Here is a 27,758-nt window from a genome sequence, read left to right as displayed (position 1 = left end):
GCCGCTGCCCGGCGGGTCTCCGTCCCTGCTCCGCATCCCGCTTCTTCCCCCTCCCCTTTTCCTTTTCTTTTTTTTTTTTTTTAATTTTTTTTTTTATTTTTTTTAATTTTTTTTTTTTTTTTTTACCCACTCCCGTCCCGTTTTTCTCCTCCGCCCCCTCCCCGCGGCCGGTTTGCATGCATTGTCTGTCTCCCAAGATGGTTTGTGAGACCAAGATCGTGGCGGAAGATCATGAATCAATCCCGGGAGCCAAAAAAGACACGATCATTGTTTCCTCCTCCCAGATGTGGCCCTCTTTGGCGGGCTCCCCCTCCTCACCCTCGCCTCCCCTCGGCTCCCCAAAAGACGACCCCCGCCGGGACAATGTCTATATCCGCGAATTCCACCCCTCCGAGCAGGAGGTGGTCCGCCGCATTTTTTACGAGGGTATCATGGAGCGGATCCCCAACACGGCGTTCAGGGGGCTGAAGCAGCAGCCCCGCACTCAGCTGCTCTACGGGCTGCTGGCGGGTGAGTATCTGCTCCCTTTTGGGGGAGGGGGTCGCGGGTTTTTTCCCCCTTCCTCCGCCCCCCCCTCACGCGCACACCTTAGGTCTTCACAAAATGGTCGGAGGGACGGGAGGAGCCGGGGCAGCGCCGCAGCATCGCGCGGGGCGGTGCGGAGCGGCCGCGGAACCGCAGCGCTGCGGCGTGGGGAGGGGGGGATGAGCGGCTGCGGGATGCGCGGCGCTGCGCGGGTTTGACGGGAGAGGAGCGGTGTTTGTTGGGGGCGGGGGGGGGGGGGGGGGGTCGCCGCGTAGGTTGCGCGGGCTGAGGGTAGAGCCGTCTTTCCAGTTATTCCAGGCCTAGGGAAGGGGGACTGCGGTGAAGGGGAGCGGTGCGCGCTTTGCACCGCGCACCGCCCCGCCCCCGCGCAACCCGAGGGGGGATGGGGGGGCGCCGCGTGCCGGCGTTGCCTAGAGACAGCCGGTCCCGCAAGCGGAGCGACCCCCCCTCAGTGTGGGGAATGGGGGGGGGGGGGGGAGGGCGGCTCACGGCCCAGAGCTGCATGCCCAAAATAGCGCCCAGAACGTGCCCCGCACCAAGTGCAAATCCCCCCCACCATGTGCCAATAGATGCACGGAAGCGGGGGTCACGTTATTAATAACGTGTGCGCCCCCCCCACGCCGAGCAGGCTTCGGGCTGGTTTCTCGTGCACCCCCATATGCCCCCAGCCGGGGGTTGGGGGGGCCCTGTGCTGGAGGTGGGCCCCCCCAGCAGACATTTGGGGTGTAGGGGGGTCTCAGCCGGTGGCTCTGGGAGGCTGAGGCCATGCTGGGGGAGCTGCATCTCGGGGGTGTCGTCAGAAGCCCCCCCAGGTTTTTAGCAGCACACCGGCATCCAGGTGGGCAGGGTGCCTTCCCCGGGAGCCGGTGCTTCCTGTGATGGAAATATTAATGCCGCAGTGGCAGACCCACGGCTGCAGAGCCGCATGCCTGCAGCGTGCCTCTTCCCACCGTGGCCACGTTTCGGCCTCGCCGGGGAAAGCGAAGCAGGGCATGGGGTGTGACTGACCCCCCACGTCCCCACCAGCCCCTTGCTGGGGGAGTTGTGGCCACATCCTCCCCACTGGCTCTCTCCAGGCACCCTATAAACTCTTTGGGGGTTGTCTCGGCGTGATACGCCGTCACTGAACACCATAATCTCGAGAGTGTGAATTGTGTGTGTACTGCAAATGTATATTTTGTCTGTGCTTGTTTTTGGTTTTTTTTTTTAATGAGTTTCTATTCCGAAATCAACACTAAATTCTCTTTTCTGACAGGTATCGTTTATTTCTCTTCCTTATCTCCATAGTAATATGCTTTGTTGTGACCAAGTCCTTCCTGCTGACCTGCTGTTTGCCCATCTTTCTGATGGGCATGAGGTACTACTTCAGTAGAAAAGTTATCCTCCACTATCTCGATTGTGCGCTGCATACGGACATGTCTGATATTGAGCAATATTACATGAAACCGCCAGGTGAGTGCGAATTCCCCGTGGGGAGCCTTCCCCCTGCCCCGCTCGGGAACATGGCTGCTCCCTGCTGCTGGCGCCTTTCCCTCCTCCCGGCAGCACCGAGCCTGCTTAAAAGTCACCAGAATGCAGCTCTTGAGCCGCGCCAGGCACAAAGCCATCTCTGGGTCTGTTTTGGTTTGGGGTTTGGATTTTTTTATTTCCCCCACCTCAAGATGTCTAGTCATCCCAAGCAGCCTCCATCCACCCCCTGCCTTAACGCAGCACTCTCAGGTCCTGTGGCCGGTCCAGGGACCGGGGCATGGGTTTTTGGGGGCACTGAGGGTGGACGAAGCAGGTTATTTACTGCTTGCTAGGTCCACCCCACGCCTCGTTTCTTGAGCTCGGTGTTTCTTTGCTCCTCATGTTTGGTATTAACTCTGAGAGAGGGAGGAGGGGGAGGTGAAAAGCCTTTTAGCCCAAATGCGTAGAGGAACCTAGTTTAGTTATTGCGCCTGTTTTCCCATGTTATTTAAGAAGAAAGTTCCTTAATGCAGGTGTTTTGGAAGAGGCACAGATCAGGTATGTAAAGGGACACTGCCTGGGTCTGACATGATATGCGTTTATCCATTTGTTACGTACATGCATGTAATTAAAAATATAGTGTCAATGATGATATTTGCTTGTTAAGCAGTAAAAGATCTCTTATGTAATTATTTTAAAAAAAAAAAGTCCCTTCAGAACTTGTCAGGTGCTGTTTCCTTTTTTGTCGGCGTACATCCATGTTGAGGACCAGAGCAAGGGGGTGTCTGGGCAGTCACCCAGGGTTTGGGGTTTGCTTTTGGTGGTTGCCTGGTACTGGTGATGAGCCAGGAAAGCAAGGCAGTGCCAGTATCCCCCTTAGTTCCATCTTCTCAGGGTACCTACTGTGTTGTTTTAGTGCGTGACCGTGTTTTTGCTGTATCATTGCTGTTCTCCAGGTGTGACAGACCTTTTCCTGGGCACTTTTAGAGGACTCGTAGGAAGGACCATAGCCACATTCACTATTCACTTCTAATGTGAATTCCCTTCACTTCTAATGTGCAATCTTATGTTTTTTTTTTCTAAAATGTTGCTCCTCCTCTAATAAAAATCCCTGAGTATCTTAGATGTGCTTGCTTTAGGTTTTGTTTCCCATCATAATGCGTATCTGGTATGGATCTTGTCCTATCTTACACACAGCTTGTGTTTCATTTACAGTGCTTGCTCTTGTAAAAATTAACTGTCCTGTGACTTGTATTTAAAAGGCTCAATTTTCATTAAAGGTGGTGTCACAAAACCAAAAGGGCTCATAACAAAACATTTCGGAACCTCCGTAGTGAGGCTCAGCCACACATTATGCTGGAGAAAGTGGGAGGGGACCCCAGTGGCATGCGGACGTGTGATAAGGTGTTAATAGGTGTTTGAGTCCATCGCTCATTAGTGCCTGGGACTTGTGTGGTCACGATTCAGGGCACGGATCGAAATGCTGGTGTTTGTAACACTAACACATACAGAAAATAAAGGGACTCAAAGGAAGAGTAAGGAATGCCCTCAATTTGTTTAGGGTCAGTAACGTAAGCCGTTTCAGCTGTGTTGCCCACATGTCTTTGAAATGTTAGCATTGCTTTTGTTTGGTACCTAGAAGGGCTGATTTCCATTTTAGGGCAAGTGTGGGGGCTTTAATTTTTGACAGAATTTAATCAAGTGTAATTAGGCTTCTGCCATGCCATAAAAAAGCAGATTTATAGGATCATTGGTGCTTGTTAAAGGTTCTTGGTGATAGTGGTGTTCAGCAGGTTGGCTGGAGTCGTAATTGGGCAAAGACCAAAGAGGCTTTGGGAACTGGGGAGGAAAGGGATGTCTGTGGGTCGGGACTGGCACCACCAGTGATGCCAGTCTGCCCAGTGCCTGTCCGCGTGCAGTGAAGCTGCATGACGCTATTTGGTGTGGCTGTGCATGAGGCATGAATCCAGTGTTTTACTCCTCTTTCCCCCCAAAATACAGTTGCTGGATTTCTTCCCTATAAGGTAGCAGTGCAAATACAGTCGTCTTGGAAAAGCCCAGAGATTTGTGCGCTTCGGAGGCTGTTTATCTGAACATACGGAGAAAGGCAGTGATGTACAGCATCCACGCTGCCCATCCCACCCAAAGGACAGAAAAATGACAATAAAACAATTTCCAGTCCTGAGTTGCTTTTATTTAGTGAGCTTACAAATTTAGCACGCAGGCAGAAACGATTGCAGCGGGAATGAGAAGGGCTCGTTCTGCGTATTGCTCCAGCCTAGATGTTAGTGAAAGCTTTCTTGGTTGGGTGTTAGAGAAGAAGTGGTCACAGCGAGGTTAATCAGGTGTGGAAACGGGCCCAGAGAGGCTGGAGGTGGTCAGAGCTCAACTACACAAGTTAAAAAAAAAACAGCCTGGTTTAAGTGGAGGTTGGCCTGGCTTTGGCGGGGAGTACAACCAGGCAACTCCTTGCTCCTTCTTTGGAGAATCCTTGTCTAGTTGCTTGAATACTTTTTTTTTTTTTTTTTCCCCCCTTCCAACATGGAAAATAGGGGAAGGGATTATTTCTGTAGCGAGTTTGCAAATTCCTGTTTCCTAGGGTGATGAACACAAAGGTAGAACTGGGATGTGGTCTTAGTAGGGTCTCACATTGTGATGTGGATCATGGCTTTGCTGAGGTTTTGTTCTTGGCACTCGTGGTACCCAGGCATGAAAAACTGTTGTTTGCAGTGGGCTCCTTGTGCTACCCAGGGCTGGGATACTGTTGTACAGAGCATCTACAGCAAATAGCTTTTAGGAGGGCAGGTGTCTGCAGTGCGGGAATAGTTTAACTATTAAAACGTGTCATTCTTGGTAGTTGTGTGAAAGCATCCACAAAAACTGTGGGTCAGTCTTAAAACCAAACCAAAAGGACCTGGTCTGCAATGGGATGCCGTAAGCACCCGGGTTAATGATTGGCATTGAACGGTCCCTTGAGTCACGTCGTGTTATGGCTTTCCTCCTGCAGTTTTTCTGAACCGCTTGCCTCCAGGTTAGTTACAGTTTTAAATTTTTTCCGCTGGGTTTTGTATGAACTGAAAAATATGTGCTGACAGGGATTTTGCAGAAGTAAACTAGCCAAAATTTAAATCTTTGTTTTCTCTTGCCCTCCTACACTTACGCCGAGGACCTGACAGAACATCTGGGCCAGCACTTAGCTTCAAGCTCCTATGCAGCGCGGCTGGTGACTCGAAATCGCTGTGGATTTGAAAGGGATTGCTTGTGTTGAGTCCCGTGCTGGGGTCTTAAAACTGAAGGCTGAATGGTTCAAACACCTTCCTGAGCTCTTTGTAAACTTTCATTTTTCATTTTAAAATAGCACATATTGGAATTTCCCCCCCCTTTTTTTAATTCTTCATAGGCTATGAAAAAAGGCACTGGGGTGGTGGAAAAGAAAGGAGTGGGATAATGAGCTTAATTGTCAACCAGAGTAACTTAGGCTCTAGTAAACAAAAAAATGAAAAAATGAGAATAAATTAATTTTAAATAGAGCCCTGCCTCTTGAATTTCTCTACACAAATAAGAGGAGCACAGCTGGAGCTTCTTTTATGGTCTGATGATTTTGATGACTAATCAATTTTACAGCATCTCTTTGAGCTTCTGTCCTGCTCGGTTGTGTTGTGTATTTTTTTGCAGTGGTTGACGTGTTAGGGATATTCTTGCAAGGCTGAGGTCTCTGCTGAAGAACTGATGGAAACCAGGTCTCCTTGCCTCCGATGCAAAACCGCTGCTCTCCAAAACAAGGGGGGCTGGAGATTTGGCTGACATGCTATCATGTCTTTCTGTGGTGGTTTAAAGTGTTATCTGCTGCTGCTGAGGGGCGTGCATACATTTCGTGGTGGTGCAAAGACCTGGTGGTGGTGGGAGCTGGCCTTTGCCAGTGATTTTGGGCCAGCAATGAGCTGGGTGGTCACATTGCGATGCCCAGTGCCGCAGGAAGGACCGGGTGGATGAACGGACAGACAGGGAGCCTGGAGAGCTGCGGCTGCAGGACTTGGTGGAGTCTTGAGGGCATCTGCCTTGCGTCACGCTGCAGATGAAGCCAAAGTGGTTGCTGCAGAAGGCGTCAGGTCACATTAAACACGCCACACTGAGAGCTGTGGTTTTTGGGGATAGCTGCACATCTGCGGCTCTTGAGCTCTGGGCAGGTGGGTGCCTCTGGGTGCCTCGTGTTGGGAGGGGTCGTGCACCTCTGCTCTCCTGCCTCTGTCCAGGGGTGAGCAGAGCCTCCTCGTCCTGATGCCCTTTGTCCCCTGGTATGTGAGGGTGCAGAGGAAGAGCCTGCACTGGTATCCTGGCCTCCCTGGGGGATGAGACGGGATGGGACTGCGCCCTAAGGAACAGGGGCTGAGTGGGATGGCTCATCAGGGTTCAATTCCTGCTGCTCTTGGGTGGTGCGTTCCTCAGCTGAGCCCAAAGGTGGGCTGTCCTGCCCTTCTTGGTGGAGGTTTTGGGATCAGACCCTTCTCAACACCAGTTGAGATGGAACCAGAGCTGAGTTGTGAGGAGGCGAGACCCTGTTTGCTGCTCGTTCCTTTTGAGGTGTTCCTTGCCTCCAGCAAGATGTTTGTCTGGGCAACGACCAAGTATTTCATTGTGCTCTTGGATCTGGTGCGTTCGCAGTGGGTTTGATGCCAGAGGGACAGAGCTGACCCCAGAGGAGTTGAACCCAGGTGTTTGCAGGGAGGTGGGCAGCTGGGTGTGAATTTGTGTAGTTGCTGCTGACCCCACTCAGCAGGTGCCTGTGGGGTGAGCAGCAGTGAGTTTGGGGTGCTGAGCTGGTGTGGGGACCACAGGGAAGATACAGCGGCCACCTTGGGAGGAGATCCTCCGCCTGGGAGCTGCGGTTGCTCTGCAGACCCTTTGCAAACTGGGAGAGGTTTCTCTCCACCACAGAGGCCCTGGAGCCCAGTTCATCCACATTCTGGGTAGTGCTCAGGCTGCCAGATAAGCAGGAGCTTGGCTGCCTGCTGATAACATTGTTTGGAAAGAATAGAGCAGCTCTTGCTTTGCAAAGAAAGGGCTTAGTTACCTGATGCCGGGAAAGGGCTCAGGGCTGGTGCTTCCCAGTGGAGGAATGTGTTTTTGGAGAGCCCTGCCCCGCTCTGGGTGCCCGAGGCAGCTGGAATCTGAAGCATCCCTATCTCCAGCATTTCTTGCCGGCTTACGCAGTGCCCTGACCTCACGTACCTGCCAAACCCATGAGCTAGCTGTCCTGTGTTGGGATTTTGGCACATGCCTCTCCTCACGCACTGCATAGGGCCTTGAGGAGTCCAGCATGGGGCTCAGAGCTGGAAAAACCCAGGGGAGAGGCTGTGTCCTTATCTCTGACTGCACATTTCCAGGCTCTGCTCCCCACTGCTGCTGGGAATGGAGGCCAGGTCTCGTCCTTGGGCATTGGGAGGGTCTGTCCTGGGAGCACGTTGTGTGCCGTACGATGAGAGCGCTTCAAGGGATGCGATCTGCAGATCAGAGAGATCGTGCAAGATTAGGATTAAAGACCTTTAATGCATTTTATAGTAGGAAATACTATGTCTGAAAGTATTTCTGAGACTGGCCTGCTGCGAGAGGCACGGTCAGGGATGCTGCTGCTGCTTAGCAGTTATTCCCGTTGGTTTTTTTGGGTTTCTATGGCACTGGAACTGCCTGGTTTGGCTCTCCAGTGCAGAGCTTGTTGGAAAGCAATAGGAAAAACAATTCATGTTTCTATGTGCTAGGGATGCGCTTTGTCCAGCATTAGTAATGGACTGAAATATTTTGTTTTCATTTGAATCATGTAAAACATCTTTAAAGTTAGGTTGTCTCTCCTGAAACCCACCTCTGTTGACGCGGCTGGTGCTCCATTGCGCGCGGCTGCCTGGTTTTGCTGTGGAAGAGCCTTGGCTTTCGTATCTGGAGGCAGCCATGTCCTGCATGTGCTTCATGTGGTCACAGTGAGCACGGCATGGTGCTGCTGGGGCCAGCACCAACCCAGCACCCGAGCTCCAAACCTCCACCCTGTGTTCCCAGAGCTGGCCAAGGGCTTTCCCCGAGTCCCAGCAGCAACGGCGAGCTGACGCCAGCCCCTGCACCCCTGCCCACAACCTCCGGGTACATCTGGAGGTGACACAGCCCGGGTCCCTCGTGGTGCCAAGCCATGTGGGTCAGCTCTGTTCAACCCACTCGAGGACCTGCAGGATGTTTCAGCCTCACTAAATCTTTATTATTCAGAGTTTTTTCCACTTTTGCGGGGTTCAGGTAGGGTGGAGTAGAAGCGTGGTGCTGTCAGCCAAGGGCTGGCACATGGGAAAGCTGCAGTTGTCTGAGTGGAGCATCCTGCGGATTCAAGGCCGTGTCATCCACACAAATGGGACGAGCGCGTTCGTGGGCACGCCGCTGCAGCCTTCCCCCCGTTATGTATTTGTCACTGGAGTGGGAATGTATGCACAAACCTGTTCCTCAACGTGCATATCTGTAAGACAAAAATAGCTCTCCCCTCAGATCTATGAGCTTTGGCATGCTCCAGTGTCAAAATTAGATTAAAATAGATTTTATAGTAAATTTTGCAGAGCGCTATAACCTATTTTTTTTTTTAACTCCATGCATTAAAAAATTTTCTGTAAACGTAGTCCCTAATTGACATGCCGATCAGTTAATGCAGCAGTATTTAAGTTGTAGCCATGTCTGGGTGGATGATGCTTCTGAACACAAGCTCTGCCTGCAGGTATTTAAAAACCCTGGTACGTGCAAGCACTGTTCATTAATCTTCAATACATGAAGTAATAAGCTGCGTAAATTGAACACCAGTACTTTTTTACACACAGTTAATATCTCAAGACAACAAACACAAGCCATGCTGGGACTTACAAAAAATGAAGAGGGCAGGGACAACAGACATTGAGGGGTTTGTTTTTGGTTTTTTTTCCTGGCTTTGAGTAATTTTTTTTTTCTAAATGTTGGTGTTGTATGTTTTCTGGCATGGTTGTGTGCAATTTCTCACAACTGTCTTAGTGAATAAACCCCGAAAGGACTGCAAAATATTCTACATTCTAAATGCAGATGAATTACTCTTATAAAGGGTTTGCAGTGGCTCTTCTTCCTTCTCTCGCTTTCTTAGGAATGGCCAAGATTTAAAACAATTACAGAAAAGTTTGTTTCAGGTTAAGATTTTCATAGTAGCCTAAACTTAGGCTCTGTGTCCGCTATCTAACTAGTGGCAAGGGTTTTAAAAGTACAAAGCTTTGAGCCCCTCTTGACACTGAATTTTGGATGTAGGAACATGAACTGAAAAAAAATCTTATTCCCAAGCACATGCTTACATTTGGGATGTAAGCCTTCTTGGGTTTATTCAGGAGTGTCTGTGGCCAGGTTGGTTCCTCCCAGTGTGTGTGACCAGGGCCCCCAATACTTTAGAAATGATCGGTTGGCATTGCTCTCTATCGTCAGTCTTTTAAATGTGTTGAGAAAGCAGTTTTTACTGTAAAAGCCTAAACACATGGCCTGACTTTCAAGAAGACAGTCTATTCAAAATGCCTCCAAATTTCAGAGTGAATTTCTGAAAATCCCCTATTCCTTCTGTAGCCTTACATCGTTACATCGTCACTCGGGCAGGTTGTATTTCATTAGGCGGGATGGGAACGGCTGGCGGAGGTTGGGGCGGCCGCGAGCCCTATGTGGGCTCCAGGAGCTCATGGCGTTATTTAATGGTGTACTGCAGAGCACGTGCTTTTATTTTGGTAATGCAGTGCTGGGAATCTGTTACAAATAATCACCTTTGCTGCTCCCTTCCAGACTGAAGCAAAAAGACTTTTGCGGAGTGTTTTTCTGGTGCCTGGCTGGGTGAGGAGCTGAGGGATGTACAGGCCTTTGTTGTTGCTTTCTGCATCAGCAAAACAGGGAGCTTCAAAGTGTATTTTTAGAATTTTTTTCCCTTTTATTTTTTTTCCCTCATAAGAAGCTGAGGAATCGTGGCTTTTTTTTTTTCTGACAGGTGGCTAATGAAAGCAGTCTTAAAGGGAATCCAAAGATAGCAGCATGTCTTATCTAGTTTCTGTTCACAAATCCATTATTTGTAACCAAATTTTTTTTTTTTTTTGCTAAGGGCCAAGTGGAATTGCCAAGAAGCCTGATGCACCATGAGTGGTGTCCATAGTGGTCTGGTTAGAGCCAGGTGCAAGCCATTACAGATGGTTTTGAGCCGTTCTTTAAAGTCATCTATTGACTCATTGGACCCCAGCAATCAATTAACTATTTCTGAAAGCATAGATGGTATCATTTATGGTCTTGTATAACTGTTGGACAACTGTTTCTTTCAAGAATTGAAAATTTTATTTCTTACGAGATGATTCTAAAATTTAGACCTGGGAGTCCCACGGTTTAGTGCCAAGCAGGGTTTCTGCTTTAAATTGGGATTCTGTGAGTGAAAGGGGACTTTTCAGAATAGGTAATGGAAAATGTCTTTTACAGGTGTATTTTCAGTGGCTACATGAGATTGCTATTTAAAATTGGATTTGTAACACTGTAAACACTAATAGAAAAGTACAATGCATTAGTCGCGTGTTAGTGTGTGCTGCTGGAAATTACAACTTTTAAGTAATGTTTGTCACTTAAAATTCATGTGCTGCTTCTAGGATTTATCCAAGTGGCGAAACTGGAAACTAGAGGTTTAGTGAGAAAATTATTTTTCAGTTCAGAAACTGGAAAATAAAAGGGAGGGTAGTTTTGATCCAAAATAAGCTGATTTACTACTCCTTCTCTGTTTTTTTCTCTATGAAGAAGCAAAAATCTGTGTTTAGTGATGAATGTAATACTACTTTCAGCCTGAAACCGTGGATCCCAGGCCCTATTTAAATTATGTATTTAGGTGTTTTGTACCAGTGTAGTAGCTGAAGAGGCGGTGTCGAGGGGGGGGAACCATCTCTGAAGTCCTGGCAGCCGGGACATCCCCTGCGGTCCTGGGGAGGATGAGCTGTGCACAGGATTAGTGCCAGCCTGGCTTTCCGCTGCCTTTTCTTTCCCAGCTGAAGATCTTTGAATTCAGGACAAATGTGTAAATTGCTTTGAATTGACAAAACTGCATTTTAAAGTAAGCTACTTGCCTAGATTTATCCTTGATCACAAGTAATTGCTATACAAGCTGCTCCTACTCTCTCTTACCCATGTGCTTGAATCCTGACTCGGAAGCTAGCATCAGAGGTGCAAGTTTATTTGCTTTTTACAGTTGCAGCTCTGTCTCTGCAGTAACACTGCTGATTGAAATGGGGGGTATGGACCAGCTGTCCAGCCGTGAATGGCTCCTCAGTGCACCTCACATACAATGCTCATTTCAACAGCTCTCAGATAATAACATCTACTATTGGGGGCCAATATTGGTTCCTTGAGGGTTTTTTCCATTCCCCCCCCCCCCCCCCCGCCTTCCCCTGCCACAGTAGTCCTGTATCCCACCTTTCCAGTCTTGTGTCAAACTACAATACTTGCGGGTTTTTATCCTTTGAATTCTGCTTGGCTCTCTTGTCCATCCCTGTGTTGAATTCTCCAGTGGGTTTGGTCTGGTTCTTGCTTCATTCGTCACTTTTGGCATCTCCCAAGAGCGGCAGTCCCACACCCTGCATCCCTCTTTGTATCTCTGATCTTCCCCTTCCTCCCATTTCACTTTTAAATTTATGTCCCTTTGCTTAATTTCACTCTTTAAGTACTTATCTTTCTTCATTTCTTGTTCAGATATTTTGCATGGTGAGCACAAGTATTTATTTTTGTTGGTAGAATACTCACAATAACAAAGATGAGAAAATAAATAGAAGTCAGCAGCACGAGGATATTGTGTCTGTTAAGCTGAAAACAGAGTGCGTCAGTGCACAAACCCACGTGTTGGGAATGGTGAGGAGAGAACATTTTGCCTAAAGGAAAATGAGCTGCCAACAACAGGATTTCTTCCACCTTCTTTAGAGCATCTGACCGGCATCGCTCCCAGATGTATCTGGGCACAGCCTATTGATCTTTTCCACTATGATTTTTTTCCTATAAAATCTACTCTTCCCATTTTAGTAGGATCTATGAAATAATTATTGCAGTCAGAGTACAGAAAAAATAAAATCGTTTGCTGAGATCAGGGTTTTTTGTTCTTTTTTTGGAGGTGCCAAATCTGTTCATCCTCCCTGGAACTAGTCAGCAGCATCAGAAACACTGTGTAACACTTCTGGTGGGAATCCAGGGAAGACCTAAATCTGTAGTCTTTCAATTTAAAATAATGTTAAATAGCAGAATGGCAAAGATAAGCATTTGGTTTGGAGCACCTGCCATTTGTAAGCAGTTTTGGATGATGGTTTGTTAGAGACAGAGCAATAAGAGCAGGGCAGAGACCTGGCTGCTGGCCGCTCAACAGCAGTGACCATCTTGGTCAAGTTCTCGTTGTTGGGATTACATTGTTAGTCATGGGATTTGTTAAAGAGAGAAAGTGAGTGGCAGGGAAGTTACTGTACGAAAGGAATGCTAATGAGAGATTTTAAAATCTGAACTGTTTAGGAAGGATATTTGTAAAACAATTTTTCAAGCTTTTGCTGCCTGTAAAGTCAATTAGACTCACTTAGTGACTATGAAAATATACGTCTGGGGTGATTTCAGAACCCGCAAATGTTCAGAGGATAACATCAAGCTGCACCTCTTGGGCAGTGATTTTCATTCGGGAATAAGCCATCATCAGGTTTTACAGGGCTTTTTTTGAGCCATCAGTAGTCTGAAAAGCATCAAAGCATCTGCAAGGATTCTTGAGAAGTGGGAACATTTTTCATGGATAATTCAAACAGCTAAAGAGGATTTCAGTGAAGTTCTGGGGAAAAAAAAAAAAACCAGACCAACCACTCTCCTATCATATTCACTGAGTCTACTCTGGGACAGTTTGGCTTAAAGATTCAGCGGAGCATTTGCTTTAATTTAATCATGGACTTAAATCTCTTGTCTCTTGCTGGGAGCGTAGCCTGTACTTAGGGGCATCCTTCAGTACGGGTCCCAGTGCTCCTCTGGCCTTTACAGGAAACCTGTGGCATGAACGGGAAATGCAATGATGGAGTAAACCTGCCTTGAGTGTGCTGCATGTGCCTATCAGCTGCCTGCAAGGTGAATTTATGGTGATTTAGGGAGAACTGGTGCATCAGAAGGAGGAATTGTGGCGACTGTGGTCCTGCTCCGAGTTATATTCGTTCTGCTGTGTCTTAGCATTGGTTTAGAGTTATTTAGCGTTGCCTGTGTAGTTGGGAAAATCCACCCAATCCTCAAAATACTGCATTTCCACCCAGGTTTGTGTGGATTTGCATCTCTCCTGGCTGTGGCTACTGTAGGCACTCTTCACATTTATAAATCAATGTCTTTTTTCGGCAGGTACCCTGTGAATGGCTGTGCCACGGGCTGGTGGCACACGGCAGGAGGGTAGTCTGAACACGTGGCAAAGGGGTTTTTTTTTCTTTTTTTAATTTTAGAGATGTAGAGATTTACACATGTAATTTTCATTTTCTGTTAATGCATTTTCCACAACAGGTCTACTGTCTGTGCCCAGCCCAACAGATGTTCATGTATTTATGGATGTAGAATTTTTTTACGCTGCCACATTAAATATGCTAGTTTCAATCTGGAGTAGTGGAGTTCAGAAGAATTACACCCAAGGCGTGTTGGCCTTGATGTGCTGGAAGAGAGGTGTAGAAACATGTTGGTTTTAACAACAGTGAGCATCCAGGTGTGTGTTTTTCTGAACTGTGGCAGTGCTCTGGCTTTACATGGGGCATTGCCACTGGTTTGCTGAGAGTTAAAAATGGAAGCGATGTGTGGTGATGGAGCCTCGTGCTGCTCGGGAGGAGACAATACTGAGGCTTTGTAGAGGACTTTCATTTTCATTACTTATGTGACAGAAGACAGTAAAATCTTGACCCAGTGTTTGCCCTCCTTGCTGGGGGTGGTGGGAGCCCTTTACGTTCACACACAACACTGGAGCAACCTCACACCAGGGCTGAATTAGGTATAAATATAACAACTCTCCAGGGATTAAATATTTATGGTAAATCTTGAAAAGTAAGAAGGCTGCAGGCAAGAAAGGTGCTTCCACTGTAAGTGGGAGCCTGTGGTGGGATGGCTGTGGGGAGGTGGTACCTGAAGGGCTGTAGGTTGCCTTCACAGCCTTCTCCTGCTGGAAAAAAGCCTGCGTTCATTGTCAAGGAGAGAGAGCCCATTGCAGTAGTGTCCCTGGGAGTCTTGGGGCTGTTACAATGGCCTGGTTGCCTCAGAAGAGCTGAGGACCCTGAGACACAGTCTTAGGAGGGGCTCAGCATCTCCCACAGCCAGGCTCTACAGGCACATCAGGATGGGAATGCAACAGTACCCTCTCTCCTGTTTCTACCTGACCCCTGGAGTCAACACCCACTGTGTCAGTTGGTTGAGGGTTGAGTTGGAGGTGTAGGAAGGTACAAAGCACCAGGAGGTGCCTGGAGCTGTTAGTGGGTCAGGCTCAGCCCCATAGCAGCACAGCAAAGCACCTTAGGGTCCAGTCCCGTGTGGTGAGCACCTCTTTCTCTGCTCTTCCAGAAGAGGATGGGCTGGTTGGTATGTTGTAGGGGAAGAGTCATTGCTGGAGGAAGACCTCCAGTGTTTGAAGTGTGCTGGTGTTAAAAGCATTTAGGGAACACTTGGAAGGTTTGCTAGTTATTTATTCATTTATTTATATGGGTCAGGAGTTGCATTTGCTACAAACTGAAGTATCAGTCCTGTCGCTATTTCTGACTTTGCATGTCAGAAGTGCATGGCAGATGCCCCTTCCAAGGGAAAGGCCTTGATTGTTGGCATGCTGCAGGTGGAAATGTTGGCTGGTTTTTGGTTAGTTCCACCCCCCCCCCCCCCGCCATTACCTTCTGTGCCAGGGTGGGCACCTCCCTAGAGACACTATACTGCCTCAATGGCAGCAGGGCGGAGAGGCTGAGTTTTTGAGTGGTTGACCAAAGCCTGTTTCTCCTTACCAGCTGTATTATCATTTCATGCACCATCCCTGGAAACGTTCAAGGCCAGGTTGGACGGGGCTCTGAGCAACCTGATCTGGTTGGAGATGTCCCCGCTCCTTGCAGGGGGGTTGGACTGGATGGCCTTTAAAGGTCCCTTCCAACCCAAACCCATTGGTTGGGGAGCTCATACTGACAGGATTGGTCCTGATGAGAAGCACCCAAAGAAGTGTCCTTGGCGAGCAGCTGGGGAGGACAGGTAGTGTGCTGTGCTTCAGTGCCACCCTCACTCCTCGCCTCTGGAGTTGTTCCAAGTCCATTCAATGGATGTGGGAGGCTCTTCCCAGTGTGGCAGATATTGACTGTTCACATGCTGTGATGTGATGGGGTGGGTTGGTTCCGAATGAGTGTAACTGGCGTCCTTGTTGGATGCCTGAGCTCTGGAAAGTGTATGTGTGCAGCACTGTTTCAAGCTGCTGTGCTAGAAATAGAAAGAAATATTTATTGCTTTCAATAGGCTCAAGGAGATCAAGCCACGTACCAAATGACTTCAGCCAGTACCACATCTGTGCCCTAACCTTTCCTTTTTTTTCCCCCTGTCTTAATCTACATTGAGTAATGAATTCTTCACTGTGGTTTCAGAGAAAATAAAACACCGTATGACTGCTGTCTCACTCCTATAGATTATTAATACAGTGAAAGCTAGAGGTCGAGGAGGTTTGATTCATTGTGTTAGCAACAAGGTAGGATTCTTCTGAAACTCGAGTTGAGAAAGGCTTTGAGTGGAGCAGAGTTGTATTTGTCATTAGTTTTAGGGGAGTATTGCGGTAGCTTCTCTTTGCTGTGCAGCATTTGGTGAAATGCAGTCCCTGTCCATCAGTTCCTCGTATGATCTTTAAGGTTGGAAAAGTCCTCCAAGATGATCAAGTCCAACTGTAAAGGTTGGGCTTGATGCCCCAGGAAGGAGAGTGGAGGAGCTGCACTAGGGTCTGAGACTTTTCTGGTCAGTGTTTCTGCACCGTAAATATTGCTAATTGCTACTCATCATTATTGCTTATCGGCTGTTGTGGTAGTGACATCCTCGTTCAGAGGCTTTTGAGGGCAGCAGGAATGTGCTAAGGTGGGGAAAAAAACCCAACATTATTCAGAACTGCTGGAACATGCATGTTTTGACTGAATGTACACATCCTTTATATGACTTAGAGCTGAATGCTTCCAAACCATGCTGTTGTCCTTTTCTATCACTTCTCTGCCTTACATAGGTAGATTTGGGGGTTTGGATCTACATCTTGGGTGCAATTCATCCTGCCTGCCTTGTTCCTGGCTAACAGCGGTTGTGTGCAGTGAGCTGTGTGGGCTTCTGCTGTGGTCCTTTGCAGAAGAGGGGCTGCCCCAGAGGGTAACTCAAGGTGGTTGACCTCGGTTAGAGCAGCATAAAACTCCTTGGAAGTCCTTGTCAAGCTCAGAATTGCATTTATTATTTAACCTTAAGTAAATATAATGTCAGCTTCTCTCCTTGCTGTGAAGCATTTGGTGCAATACTTGGGTAGACGAAGGCACTTCTATTGAACTGAAGGGAGTCTTGGCTAAATTTAGACCAGACGAGTAATGATGGGTAGCGAAAACAAGATCAATTCTATCCATTTTCCCCGTGCAGTTTATGGCTAGGCCAAGTGCTAAGCTCGAACAAAGTCATTTGATGATTACTGCTCAGTGCCTTTTTACAGTAATGCAGAGGAAGTAAAAGTCAGCAGGCAAATAATGAATTCTAGGCCATCTGATTTTTCCATTTTTTTCCAGTCTTTGGAAGTGGGAAGTGCTGTAATGTAAATTCAGTACCTCTCTGAAAGCAGTAAAGCCATGCAGTGAAAGATTGATGTAGAAGATGGAGGCCGAGCCTTAACAATGTCCTCTTAAGGAGCTGGCTTAAAACACAGCCAGCAACACGTTTTGTCTTGTAAACTAATTTAACTAAAGAGAAGTTAATGATCATGTCAGTCTTATGAGCGTTTTCTGTGAGGATGCAGGAGAGCAAAGCTGGCAGAAGGGTTTGATTTATTTTTTTTCTTTAAACTTCTAACTAAAAACCAGTCTAAATGCGAAAGCACTGATTTACTTAAGGTCTGACTCTGCAGTTGGTGGGCTTAGTGTGGATTTTAGATGCGTAGGGAACATCTACTATGAAAGTACTTTAAATACTTTTTAAATACAGCTTTGTCCATTTGCAGACCAGTCCGTTCTGCTGATGCAGTTCCATTGAGCTGGGACTCACTATCTAGTTAGCCCTGAGGACAATGCCGGGCCAAAATCGCATATTCCAGCCTTTGTCCACTCCTTTAAGCTATTTAATTCTTTGCTTATCGATAACAATTGCTCACATGCAAAAACCACAGACAATGCTTGGTTTCTCAGACTATGCTTTCTCTTGATGACCCAGCAGGTAGACCCCAATGGCTGTGTCGGTGGTTTTGTCTCCTTTCTCTGTAGCCTGTCCTTTTCAATAGCGGAGAGCAGAGCGATGGACCAGGCTAAATACGCCCTGATAACCAGGGTACTTCTAATCCCCCTTAACTGCTTCTGCAGCTTTTTCTTGAACAGAGCTTATACATTGGCTTTATTACAGTCTTTGCTTTTCAAGGTGCATCATGGCCAGCAAAAAGAGCAGAATACAAGATTTTAAAGTCCTGCTGTTGCACTTCTTAATATAGCATCCTCTGAAACGTGCTGGAAGGGCTGTCTTTACCCTGTCTGCGGCATCGCCTGGATTTCTAGCTGTCTCATCAAAAGCCTACTCCTGAGATGTGCTGAGTGCTTCCCAGGGCTTTGCTGAGCTCTCCCAGTGCTGTCACACGTGGTGACACTCTGGGCTCTGTGGGACTGAAGCCTATTTGAAAAATCAACCCATGAATAGCTGATGTGTCATATGGCCACTAACGCTTGTGTTGGTCTAGACGTTCAGGCTGGGTCCTCCTGAAGCTTTAGAGGAGTAAGATGCAGGGATAGGAGCTGTTGCATAGGTGTTTTGGAGGAGCAGGGTGAAGTTTAAAGCAAAGGTTTTAAGAAGATTAGAAATGCCTGCTGGGTTACATCCCCAGCAGTGACAGCAGGAGATGTTGTATAGGTCCAAACCTGGCCGCTTTCTGAAGCCTGTTTACTGCAGAATGTGTTTTTTTTATCTTCTCCAGTCAAAATACCAGAGTGAAAGTAAACTATAGCTAGCTTTATCACATCTGTGATAAAGTATCTGAATGTTCTTGAGTATGGACCAGCTCCATCAGAAACCCTGGAGCAGGCACTGATGAAAGTCAGTTCTCATACTGCTGCTCTCAACTGCAACCCCACCACCCTTTCCATCCCCAAGTGAAGGGAAAGCTGGGCTGGAGCAAAACCTCTCAGTGGGACCAGCACCTGTGCAGCGTGTGCTGCTGCTCCAGGTTTGTCAGCCTTGGCACGTTATGGCATGTACCAGTTGGAATCCAAGTATGCTTTTTTGGGTTTGCATGCATGTTGAGGCCAGCTGTTGCCTGCAGTCCAAAACCTCTTCACTCCCAGTGTGTCACTTTATGCTCGGGTTTATCAGCTGCAGAGGCCACCTCTGAATTCCTGTCTCCTGGGGCGGTTTGAGACCCGTTGCTGTTGTGGGTCGTGGTCATGGTGTTTCACGTAGTGAACGTGTTGGAACCGTGCTGTGGCTGTGTTGCAGGTCAGATGCTGGATGTCGCTGTCATCTCATCAGTCTGCTGATTGCAGCTCTGGAGACTTTGCCTGAGCTTAGAGATGGTTGCAAGTACCTTCAGCCCTTGGGAACAACAACAAAGTTGAAAGGTAGCAAGGATGGAGAAGAAGGCAGATGGAGAAGTAGCTGAGCTGGCTGCTCGGGACCAAGTCATCAATCCCTGTTGATGCTGTGTAGGTGATCTCATCGCCTGCTGCCCAGATGCCCCGTGAATCAAGGGATGTCAAGCACCCTCGGCATATAGATGCACTGCCCTGTGCTCTTCCAGCAGGGAATTATTTATAATGGGGCCATGAATCCTGCGGCGGTAGGTTATGTGGAGTTATTTATGGGAAGGAAGGGATCTCACAGCATTTCTAATTTTATGCATGAATAATTCTTGTGTGTCCCTGACATTTTTTGCTCCCCCATGTGTGGGCCTTGTCTGATGTAGAGGGATGCTCACGGGTGTCAGGAGTGTTGGAGTCAGGGCCTCTCACATCTCAGCTGGTTTCCGTGGCCATAAACTACTCTGAGATGCCATTATTTTGTAGGAGCCCTCCAGGAAAGCCTTTTAACTGAAGTCAAGTGTAGAGTTATTAGCAGAAGTTATTGGAACTGTTGTGCAGCCCTGCTTGAAGCCAAGGAGAACTAAAAGGGTGGAAGGGAGAGAAGCTCAAGACACAGGAAAGATGGAGGTAAGGAGAGAGAGTGTGCCTCGTAAACACAGAAATAAATCCCTCCTTGACTCAGCTAGCTGAGCAGTTGCAGTCTGTAGCAGGTTGCCTGTCCTTGGTTAGTCCCTGTGGCTGGGTGGCAGCCGACATGCCACGTCTGTGCCCCGGTCTCCTCCCGTGGGCAGCATTCGCATCACGGCAGCCGCGCTCTCCCAGCAGAGCCTCCGTTCTCCCTTGACGCTGATGTAACTCGGCTGGTCTGCCCCGCGTTTCGCCGAGGGTGGAGGGGAAGGAGGAGGGAGAGTTGCCTCAAGTGCAGAGTTCCTCAGCTCGCTCCTCAAAACCCAGACAGGATAAAAGGGCAGAGACTGGAACAGCGTCAGCAGAACGCGGCTGGGGCACAGCCAGCTTTCGGCTGCCCACTTGCTGCCGCGCGTGGCCTGTCTCGCTTAATGTGTATAAATAGTGCTGGCAGGAGGAGAGGCGAGACGCTGAACTTCGGGGCTTTTTCCTCTGTTATCTATAAATAAGTGGTAATTGCACCGCATGGTGTCCAGTGCAGGTCACCCCCCAGGTCCCTCTGTATCGCCTTGCTCAGACCACCTCTGCTTGGCAGAATAGGCTGTGGCTCTGGCCAAAATCATGCTGAAAGATGGCACTGGATGCTGAACAAGTGACTGCAAGGGCAAATATTTAAAGCTTCGTGATGCGACAGCGTGCTGCATTTCCTCTGTCCTGGTATTTCCATGCGGTGGTGTTGCACCGGGCCGTGTCACAGTATGTCAGCAGGGTGCGGGGAGGAGTTTGGGGGCATTCGGATCTCTAGGATTAGCGAGCCTGTTGTTTTTGGCAGGCTTTTGTGTAGGTATACTGAGAGCGAGGGACACGGGCAGCTGCAGGTCCTGTCCTGTGGGAAGCACAGGGATGATTTCAGGGTGTTTGTTTTTTTTTTTCTCCTTTTGCCCCTTCCTAGCAGCCTGGAGGAAAATCTGGGCTGGAGAGGGAGGTTTGCCTTGTGCAGGATGCTGCTCCTGCCAGCAAAGCCCTGAAGACACACGCAGAGCCCGTGGGCAGCCTCCATCCCCTTCCAGAGCTCACGCCTGGCCTGGCCTGAGTTTTGATATCCGCTTCCTTTTCTCGTGGTGGCCAGTCCTCAGATGCTTTCCTGGCTCTGCTGTAAGCACGCAGAGGAGGTGGTGCTCACCTGGCAGGTTCCCAGCAGTGGCGGGAGCTGCCGAATGGGTCTGTTGGTCTCCTCACCTGGACGATGCTCTGAGGGGGTCACCTGGGACAGCTTTGAGCAAGAAGGGAAGTTGCTCACATTCATGTCATTGTTACCTGCTAAAGCAGAACCAACAGTCACAGTCCGTGCTTGAAGGAGCATTGCTTTGGGAAGCTGCCTGGCTACAAATCATGTTCCATGATAACACTCAGTTAATAAGAGCTCGGCTGTGAGAGATAGCAGTGCCACCCTTGAAGAAAGAGAAAAGACTGACCTGCCTCTGGGCAAGGTTTCCATACTTGCCCTGTGCTCATCTTCCAGGAAAAATCCTTCCCACAGGGATGCAACCTCACCCATGCAAAAATACCACCAGCAGTTGGCAGTGGCCGCAGGAGCTGCTCTGTCCCCTCGCCAGCCCTGTGCAAAGCAGGGGTGGGTTTTGTCTGGCTCAGCCCTGAGCCCCCTCACCGCCCTGCTGTGTGGGTGTGGGCACAGGGGAGGACCTGGGTGTGAGTTCAGGATGTCTTGGGGCAGCAGAGCTTTGCTTGCTGCTGTGGAATTACTCGAATTTACTAGAAAACAATGGATTTTAAAAGTACCTGGCAGCCAGAGCATTGCTTTGCCAGAGCAATGCACGCTGTCAAATTCTGGTTTTGGGGTAGCACTCGTCGAGCACTAAGGGATTTAGGAAAGCTGTGGAACCTGCTATAGTCAACCACACAGGACTCATGCTGGTGAGGAAGGCTGATGTCTCATTTTCCCCCTCTTCTAGCTATTGCTTTTGGCTCCAATCTTTCCACCCACTGGCCTTTTATTCACCAAAGGGTGTAGAAGAATTTTCAGCAAAAATAAAGGAATTTATTTTCACCCACCATCCTCGTCGGCTGCACGGGGGAGAGCTGTGCTGCTCATGACGGTGGAGGAGAGTGGGAGAGGAGGCTTGCAAGCACAGCCGGGGCATCACGTGGCGTGTCCTCCTTGGGCAGGAGCGGTGGGTGCTTTGGGTGGAGGATGAGCAGCCAGCACTGTGACACTGCTCTAGGGAAGTCCTCAGGGCATGGAGTCTGCATCCTGTGCTGTAGGACAGGGGTGGGTGGATTAGAAGAATGCTCTCTTTTTGGTCCTCAAAAGCTGGGAATCATTCTTAAATTTTGAGCAGAAGACACTGCCACCACATGTAGGTTCAGGCCCTGGGTGCCATCAGCTGAAGAGCCACATCTGACCCTGCTGGGTTATTCTGTACATTTCTTTTAGTAGTTTCACTATTACAGCAGCTCTTTCCTGTCCGGTAAGCAAAATATATCTTAAAAGATGGTGCTGCAGGAGCAGGTGGCTTTGCAGCAGTGAAGTCCAGGTTGGTAGACAGCTATGTGGTTTGAGTTCCTCACTGATAAGTTGGTCTAGTTTGCTGCCCAGAGCATGAGAAGGTGTTGTCGCTGAGACACAGACAACCCATGGATGAGGACAGAAAGATAAGACAACCATTTGCATCTTGCTGTGCCACTTCCTTAATTTCAAGGAGACAGGAGATATGGGAGCCCTGGCTTTTCTTTGTCTTACAATGCATCTTGAAGGCCTTGTTTATCCCACTATGACATCTCTAATCAATGCTTCTGCTTGCAAGCAAATCCTCATGTGCAGCTCACACCAGTGCATGTGCATCCTCTTGAGATTTGTCCTAGGACTTATGGACTTAAGCACAGCAGAATTCTCATGATGTAATAAGGCATGGAGATACACTGGGTGGGTCTTTCCAGGGAAAGCCCTCTGGAGCTCAACTTTCTTGTCTCAAAACCCATCCGCTGCTGACTTGGTCTCCCAGACTGACTGCTGTTGGGATGCTGGAGGAACCAGGGTAACTTCACCAAATCTGTGAAGCATGAACAACCCAAAATCATATTCCTTGTTACGCATGTCACAGTTGTTTTATGCCTTTTTGATAGATATGTGCATCCTGAGTTTTTGTTTTCACAGAATGGTTTGGATTGGAAGGGACCTTTAAAGGTCATCTAGTCCAAACCCCCTGCGCTAGCCAGGAACATCTTCCACCAGACCAGGTTGCTCAAAGCGCCATCCAACCTGACCCTGAACACTTCCAAAGATGGGACACCCACAGCTTCTCTGGGAAACCTCTTCTAATGTCTCACTCCTTTCATCGTAGAAAATTCCTTCCTTTATTAAAACTTTTGCCTATGAGTTCCTGAAGCCGAGGGTCTGTGTGGTGAGGCAGCAGGCCAAGGGAGTGGAGAGAACTATGTAAGGTGATGGTGGGCTTTCCATGGCTGCTTCTCCTTGCTGTTGGCAGCCCAGAGGTCCCAGGTGAGACTGAGAGGCAAGGGACAGTGCTGCAAAGAGGTGTGGTGCTTGGCTGGAAACAGCTAATGGCTCCAGGAGGCACTTCTCCAGAGTGGTGTTAATAGGGCAGCTGGAGTTAAGTGGAAGATGTCCATGAAGAGCAGACCTTGGAATGACTTTTCTTGCAGGGTCAAAAACCAAGAGAGGAGCTTTAGGGCAGGGTGTGCTGGAAGGGCTTTGGATGTCTGTAGCAATTGAGCGACAGGGGACACCAGAAGATGGAGGCAGGTGAGAGTGAAGGCAGACATGCTGCCACGAGATGAGTATCTGAAGGGCAGGGAGAGTTGTAGCCGTCAGCGTTTGTATTTATCTTTGCAGCAGTGATTATTTTCAGATAGTGGTGCGAGAGAGTAAAACGTCAACTCCTGCTATTAATAGTGCTGTGAACAGCAAGGCTGTTGCTCATTACTGGCAGGTGAGATGAAGTTAATTTTATTTCATGCTAGGTATGAAAAAGTGCAAAACCGAGACAGGCTCTGAGTCAATCCCTTTGGTCCAGAAAAGATGGAAAGAGGCCACCCCCCAGGGATGTGGGGTGGTTTTCTCAGGATGCTTCCATCCTGCTCCACAGCAAGTGCTGCTGGAAGAGTGGATAGGTGTGGTGAGGAGCTGCAGCTGGCTAGGATTGCTGAAAACATGTTGAGTTTAGATAAAAAGCAAACTAAAGACCTTCAGAGTTCCTGCTCTGAAACCAGGGGGTTTACCCAGAGGTGAGGAGGTCTCAGCCCAAGGTCAGCAGCATGTGGTGGGACCCTACGGGTGAAAGCTGCTCCTGGGCTTGTAGCTGCCTTTGGAAACTTGCAGTGTCTGTAGCAGGCCGAAGGATCTGGCCACCAGTGATCCTCAGAGCAGGCACAGACATGGGGTGGGCAGCAGAGTAGAAGTTTTGGGGACTGATGGTGCTGAGAGCCGAACACAACTTGCATTGTTTGAGCAGATGTGTCCCTGTCTGCTGCTAATTATAAGCGTTGCGTGCACAACACACGCTGGGAGATGTGCCAGATACTATTTCTTTTCATGTTGAACTCAAGATCATTATAGTTAAGCTTTAAAGTTGTAAGTAAAAACTAACAAGGAGTGTGGCTTTGCTGTCGTGCTGCTTGCAACTGGGCTGGTCCCCGCGGGATGGATGGTGTGAGGGCATGGGTAGGACGGTCAGAGGGGGCTGGGGGTGTGAAGGGCCTTGTGGGCTCTGCTGTGGTGGGCATGTCCAGATTTGGGTTTTAAATAGGCAGAAGACCTAAAAATACTGGAAACATGCTGTTTTGACAAAGGTGGGAAGTGTTGCTTGTTGAGCTTTAGCAGGCTCTGGCTTGGTGGTCACAGGAGATGTGCTTGCTAGGAAGGAACAATCAGGAATAAAAGCAGGAAGCGATGGGAGAAGCAATCGCATAACCTGGGCCGAGGGAAACCTAGGTTATCTCTGATAGCTCCTGGGGGATTACTGTGCGCAAGACTGTATGACAGGGACATGGTGGCTGTCCCACCAGCCGCAGCTCGGCAGGCACCAGTTGTTTTGTGGCACTTTTTAGGGCTGCCTTAGGACAAGGTGGGTGCTGGGGACAACACCATGTGTCCCTAGGGGAGCTTCCCACCTCTGCTGCCTGAACACTGAGAGGGGGCTTGTGAACCCCCTTTTTGGGCTATGCCATGGGAGCAGAAATTGGTGGCAGGGTGTGTAGGGTTGGGGATCACTGTGGCCCCAATTTTGTGGTGCGCTTGCCATGTGGCCGGAGGCCTGATGGATGGGCCGGGGGGTGCGCTGGGCAGAGCCGCCACGGGACGTGTAGTTGGAAAACAGGGCTGTGGAGCAGAGCAGTGAGCTCTGGCTGCCCTGCGATTTGTATTCGGAGGGAAAGCGGCTGCTGGGTTTCAGTGCTTGTAAGTCTTCGTCTGGGGTCATGTCAGAATAAATTACATTTTGAGATCCAGGCAAATGCAGGGGAACAAGCTGCGCTGTCAACGCGACAGCGGAGGAGAGACAAATTTTCACTGCTCGTGATAAATGGGTCAAGATGGGTCCCAGTGTTTTAAAAATTAGCTGTTGACCTAGATAGCGACAGCGTAAAAACTTGCAGTGGGAACAGAAGTGAGCGTTGCTGGAGCTGTGTGTTGCTCTGAAGGTTGGGACGAGCCTGGTGTGCTGTCTTGAACTTGGGCTGGTTCCCTGCGCTTTGTACCCGGCTTTCCCTCAGCAGCTGGGCTGTGCCACATGGAGGACCTCGGCCATCTCTTTCCGATGGCTTCACCGGGTCGCAAGGTGCATTTGTGCCACGGGCAGCAGCCAGAGAGGCCCCTCCTGCTGCCCTGTGCTTTGTTGTCCTGCAGTAGTGAAGAACTCAGAGGTGTCTTGTTCTTTTTTCCCCTCCCCATTTTGCAGGGGAAGTAGTGCCGTGCACCCCTGAGCACCCACCCCCTGAGCACCCACCCGGGCTGTTGAGCAGCAATCCTCATGGAGATGTGCCATCAGTTTGGGTCACGGCAGTTGACAGGATTGATGCTAAAGGTGGACCTGCTGTCCTAGACAGGTTTTCTTCTGCTTAGCACCGGGGAAGGAGGAGGCCACCGCCTGTGGCAGGTTGCAGTGTGCCAGGGGTTTCTCCTGTGATGGGATCTTCCTTCTCTGAGTGAAGCCATGTTCCTCCTGAGCACAGAAAGTCAGTGCTTTCCTTCTTGGCGAGAGCCCTGTCAGTGTTTTTCATACCTGCCGTAATTAAATAGTGGCTTTCTTGGGTGTTAATTAAGCGACACCCAAGCGAAGGTCACAGTTGCCCTGTGCTGGCAACATTGGTCTTTTCAGGTCACTTGAAGACACTGTTCCTTCACCAGGATTTTATGTGAAATCCTTAGTTAAGACCTGAGTAACTCGCTATTTGAATTTCATTTGTTTTTCTCCAGTTGCCTTGCTGGTGGGGCCAAATGGAGCTGTAATGCTTTGGAGTTATGCCAGTTTCTAATTGCATTGCCTTTAATGTTTGTTGGCCAGTATGAGCAGTGGAATGGGATGATCTTGGTGCCTCTCTCCAGCAAGGTCTAGGTTTATTTGAGCTTCATAACTGGGGCTGTGGTTGGAGTGCTTGAGACCCCAGGTTGCTTTCCTGAGCCGAGCTGGGTGCCTTTCAGGCTGCTGGGCTTTGATCAGATGGGTTTTGCTTTGGCCTCCTGAAGGCAACATGTGCCCCGCCAAGCCTTGAGCCCCATGGCAGAGCGGCAGTGCAGACACCCTGCACCCCCAAAAGCAGAGCCTGTTCCTTGACCTGCATCCTCATTCCTGGAGCAGCACTGCCAGCTGACTGGTGCCGGGGAGGAATTAAGGATAGGCTGGTTTTGCTCGCTGAAACGCTACGTGGTTTTGGCCTGAGCTGCTTGAGCACCATGTGTCCAGCTCATGAGATGCTCTCGTGTCGCACCTGCCAGCAAAGGAGGAGCAGCAGCTCCAAAGCGGGGATGGGGGGAGAGCCTGACTGTGAGCACCCCAAACTGGGAGGAAAAAGGGGTGGGTGAGTGGGTGAGCCTGATCTTGGTTGTGCACAGGAGATGCTCTTTCTGGGAGCTGTATATGGGGTTTTCCCCTGTTCATGCTTTGCTGGCTTTCGTGATCCTAGTTTCTCATCTTGCTGCCCAGTTTGGATTTTCTCTTTGAACCTGTCTTAGACAAGTTCTGCACTGAGACCCTGAAGTGCGCAAGAGGAGGTTGCACTTGTGTGTCCAGACATGGGGGGCGGTCAGAAACAAGCCAGGCCTCATGGGTTGGAGACGGGGTGGCAGAGAGGCCAGGTCCTCGTGCCATCCCTGTGTGTGCGGAGCAGTGCTCACGGCTCTCCAGCTCCCGTCAGGGTGCACAGCCGGCCCTGTTCGTCTGGCTCCTGCTTGGAGCTGGCTGCCTACCTCTCCCCACAACACCAGGAAAGGGGCTCAGCCTTTCCCTCCCCTCACTGGTATCTGGGCCGGATCCTGCTCTCCCCAGTCACCAAGGATGCTTTGTGCACCACGCTGTGCTTCTCCCTGGGCTCCCTGCCTGTGTGCAGCTGGTCCTGCTGGGTTTGGAGACCTCAGGTCTGCCCAGAGCACCTCGGTGGCTCTCTGCTGATGAGCCCGGTGATGCTCTGCCCACACCGCAGGCAGGCTATTCTCCTGGAGCCGAGAGCCGCTGGGAAGCCTGGCTCCTAGTAGAGGAGGAGTCTGGCAGCAAGGCGTACAGGGGGCTGCCTGCGCTGCTGCCGGCTCTTGGGGTGGGATGCAAAGCGGGTGCCTTGCTCGTTTTGCTCATCCGAGGTGGCCGGCAGCTACATGTGCTGCTTTGTCTCCTGCAGGCTCCTGCTTCTGGGTCGCCGTCCTGGATGGCAACGTGGTGGGGATCGTGGCGGCACGGGGCAACGAGGAGGACAACACGGTGGAGCTGCGCCGCATGTCCGTCGACTCCAACTACCGCGGCAAAGGGATCGCCAAGGCCCTGGGCCGCAAAGTGCTGGAGTTTGCCATGCTCAACAACTACTCCTCTGTCGTGCTGGGAACCACGGCCGTGAAGATGGCAGCCCACAAGCTGTACGAGTCCTTAGGGTTCAAGCACATGGGTGTCGTCGAACATTATGCCCTGCCGGGGATGACGCGCTCCTTACTGGAGAGAATGTTTTTCCAGGTCCGCTACCACCGCTACCGCCTGCAGCTGCGGGAAGAATAAAAAACCCAGCCGACCAAACGAAAAAAAAGTTTTTTCCTCCTCCTCCCCCCTTCAAAAATAATAAATTGCCCTTCTATTTCTCGTCACTGATTTGCCAATTCTGGGTTGAGTTTCTGTTCCC

General features: G+C 49.5%; 1 protein-coding gene across 1 annotated transcript; it reads left to right on the top strand.

The window, feature by feature from the left end:
• On the top strand, nucleotides 1-27,723 carry ASPNAT (aspartate N-acetyltransferase). Its single transcript, XM_086747148.1, has 3 exons — nucleotides 1-510; nucleotides 1,834-1,998; nucleotides 27,270-27,723. The coding sequence occupies exons 1-3, from the start codon at nucleotides 177-179 to the stop codon at nucleotides 27,635-27,637; spliced, it is 867 nt and encodes a 288-aa protein (XP_086603274.1). The 5' UTR covers nucleotides 1-176; the 3' UTR covers nucleotides 27,638-27,723.
• Nucleotides 27,724-27,758: the final 35 nt, after the last annotated feature.

Source organism: Chlamydotis macqueenii, chromosome 4 (assembly GCF_036417535.1).
Source record: "Chlamydotis macqueenii isolate bChlMac1 chromosome 4, bChlMac1.mat, whole genome shotgun sequence".
NCBI classification, from domain to species: domain Eukaryota; kingdom Metazoa; phylum Chordata; class Aves; order Otidiformes; family Otididae; genus Chlamydotis; species Chlamydotis macqueenii.
The sequence above is the reverse complement of the archived record's forward strand: the minus strand, read 5'-3'. Positions and strand labels throughout refer to the sequence as shown.

Bases quoted from the DNA above. Each gene is read 5' to 3' on its own strand.
- ASPNAT (XM_086747148.1), top strand. From the start codon at position 177: ATGCATTGTCTGTCTCCCAAGATGGTTTGTGAGACCAAGATCGTGGCG. The intron at 511-1,833 runs GTGAGTATCTGC...TTATCTCCATAG, and splicing joins GCTCTACGGGCTGCTGGCGG to TAATATGCTTTGTTGTGACC. The intron at 1,999-27,269 runs GTGAGTGCGAAT...TGTCTCCTGCAG, and splicing joins ATATTACATGAAACCGCCAG to GCTCCTGCTTCTGGGTCGCC.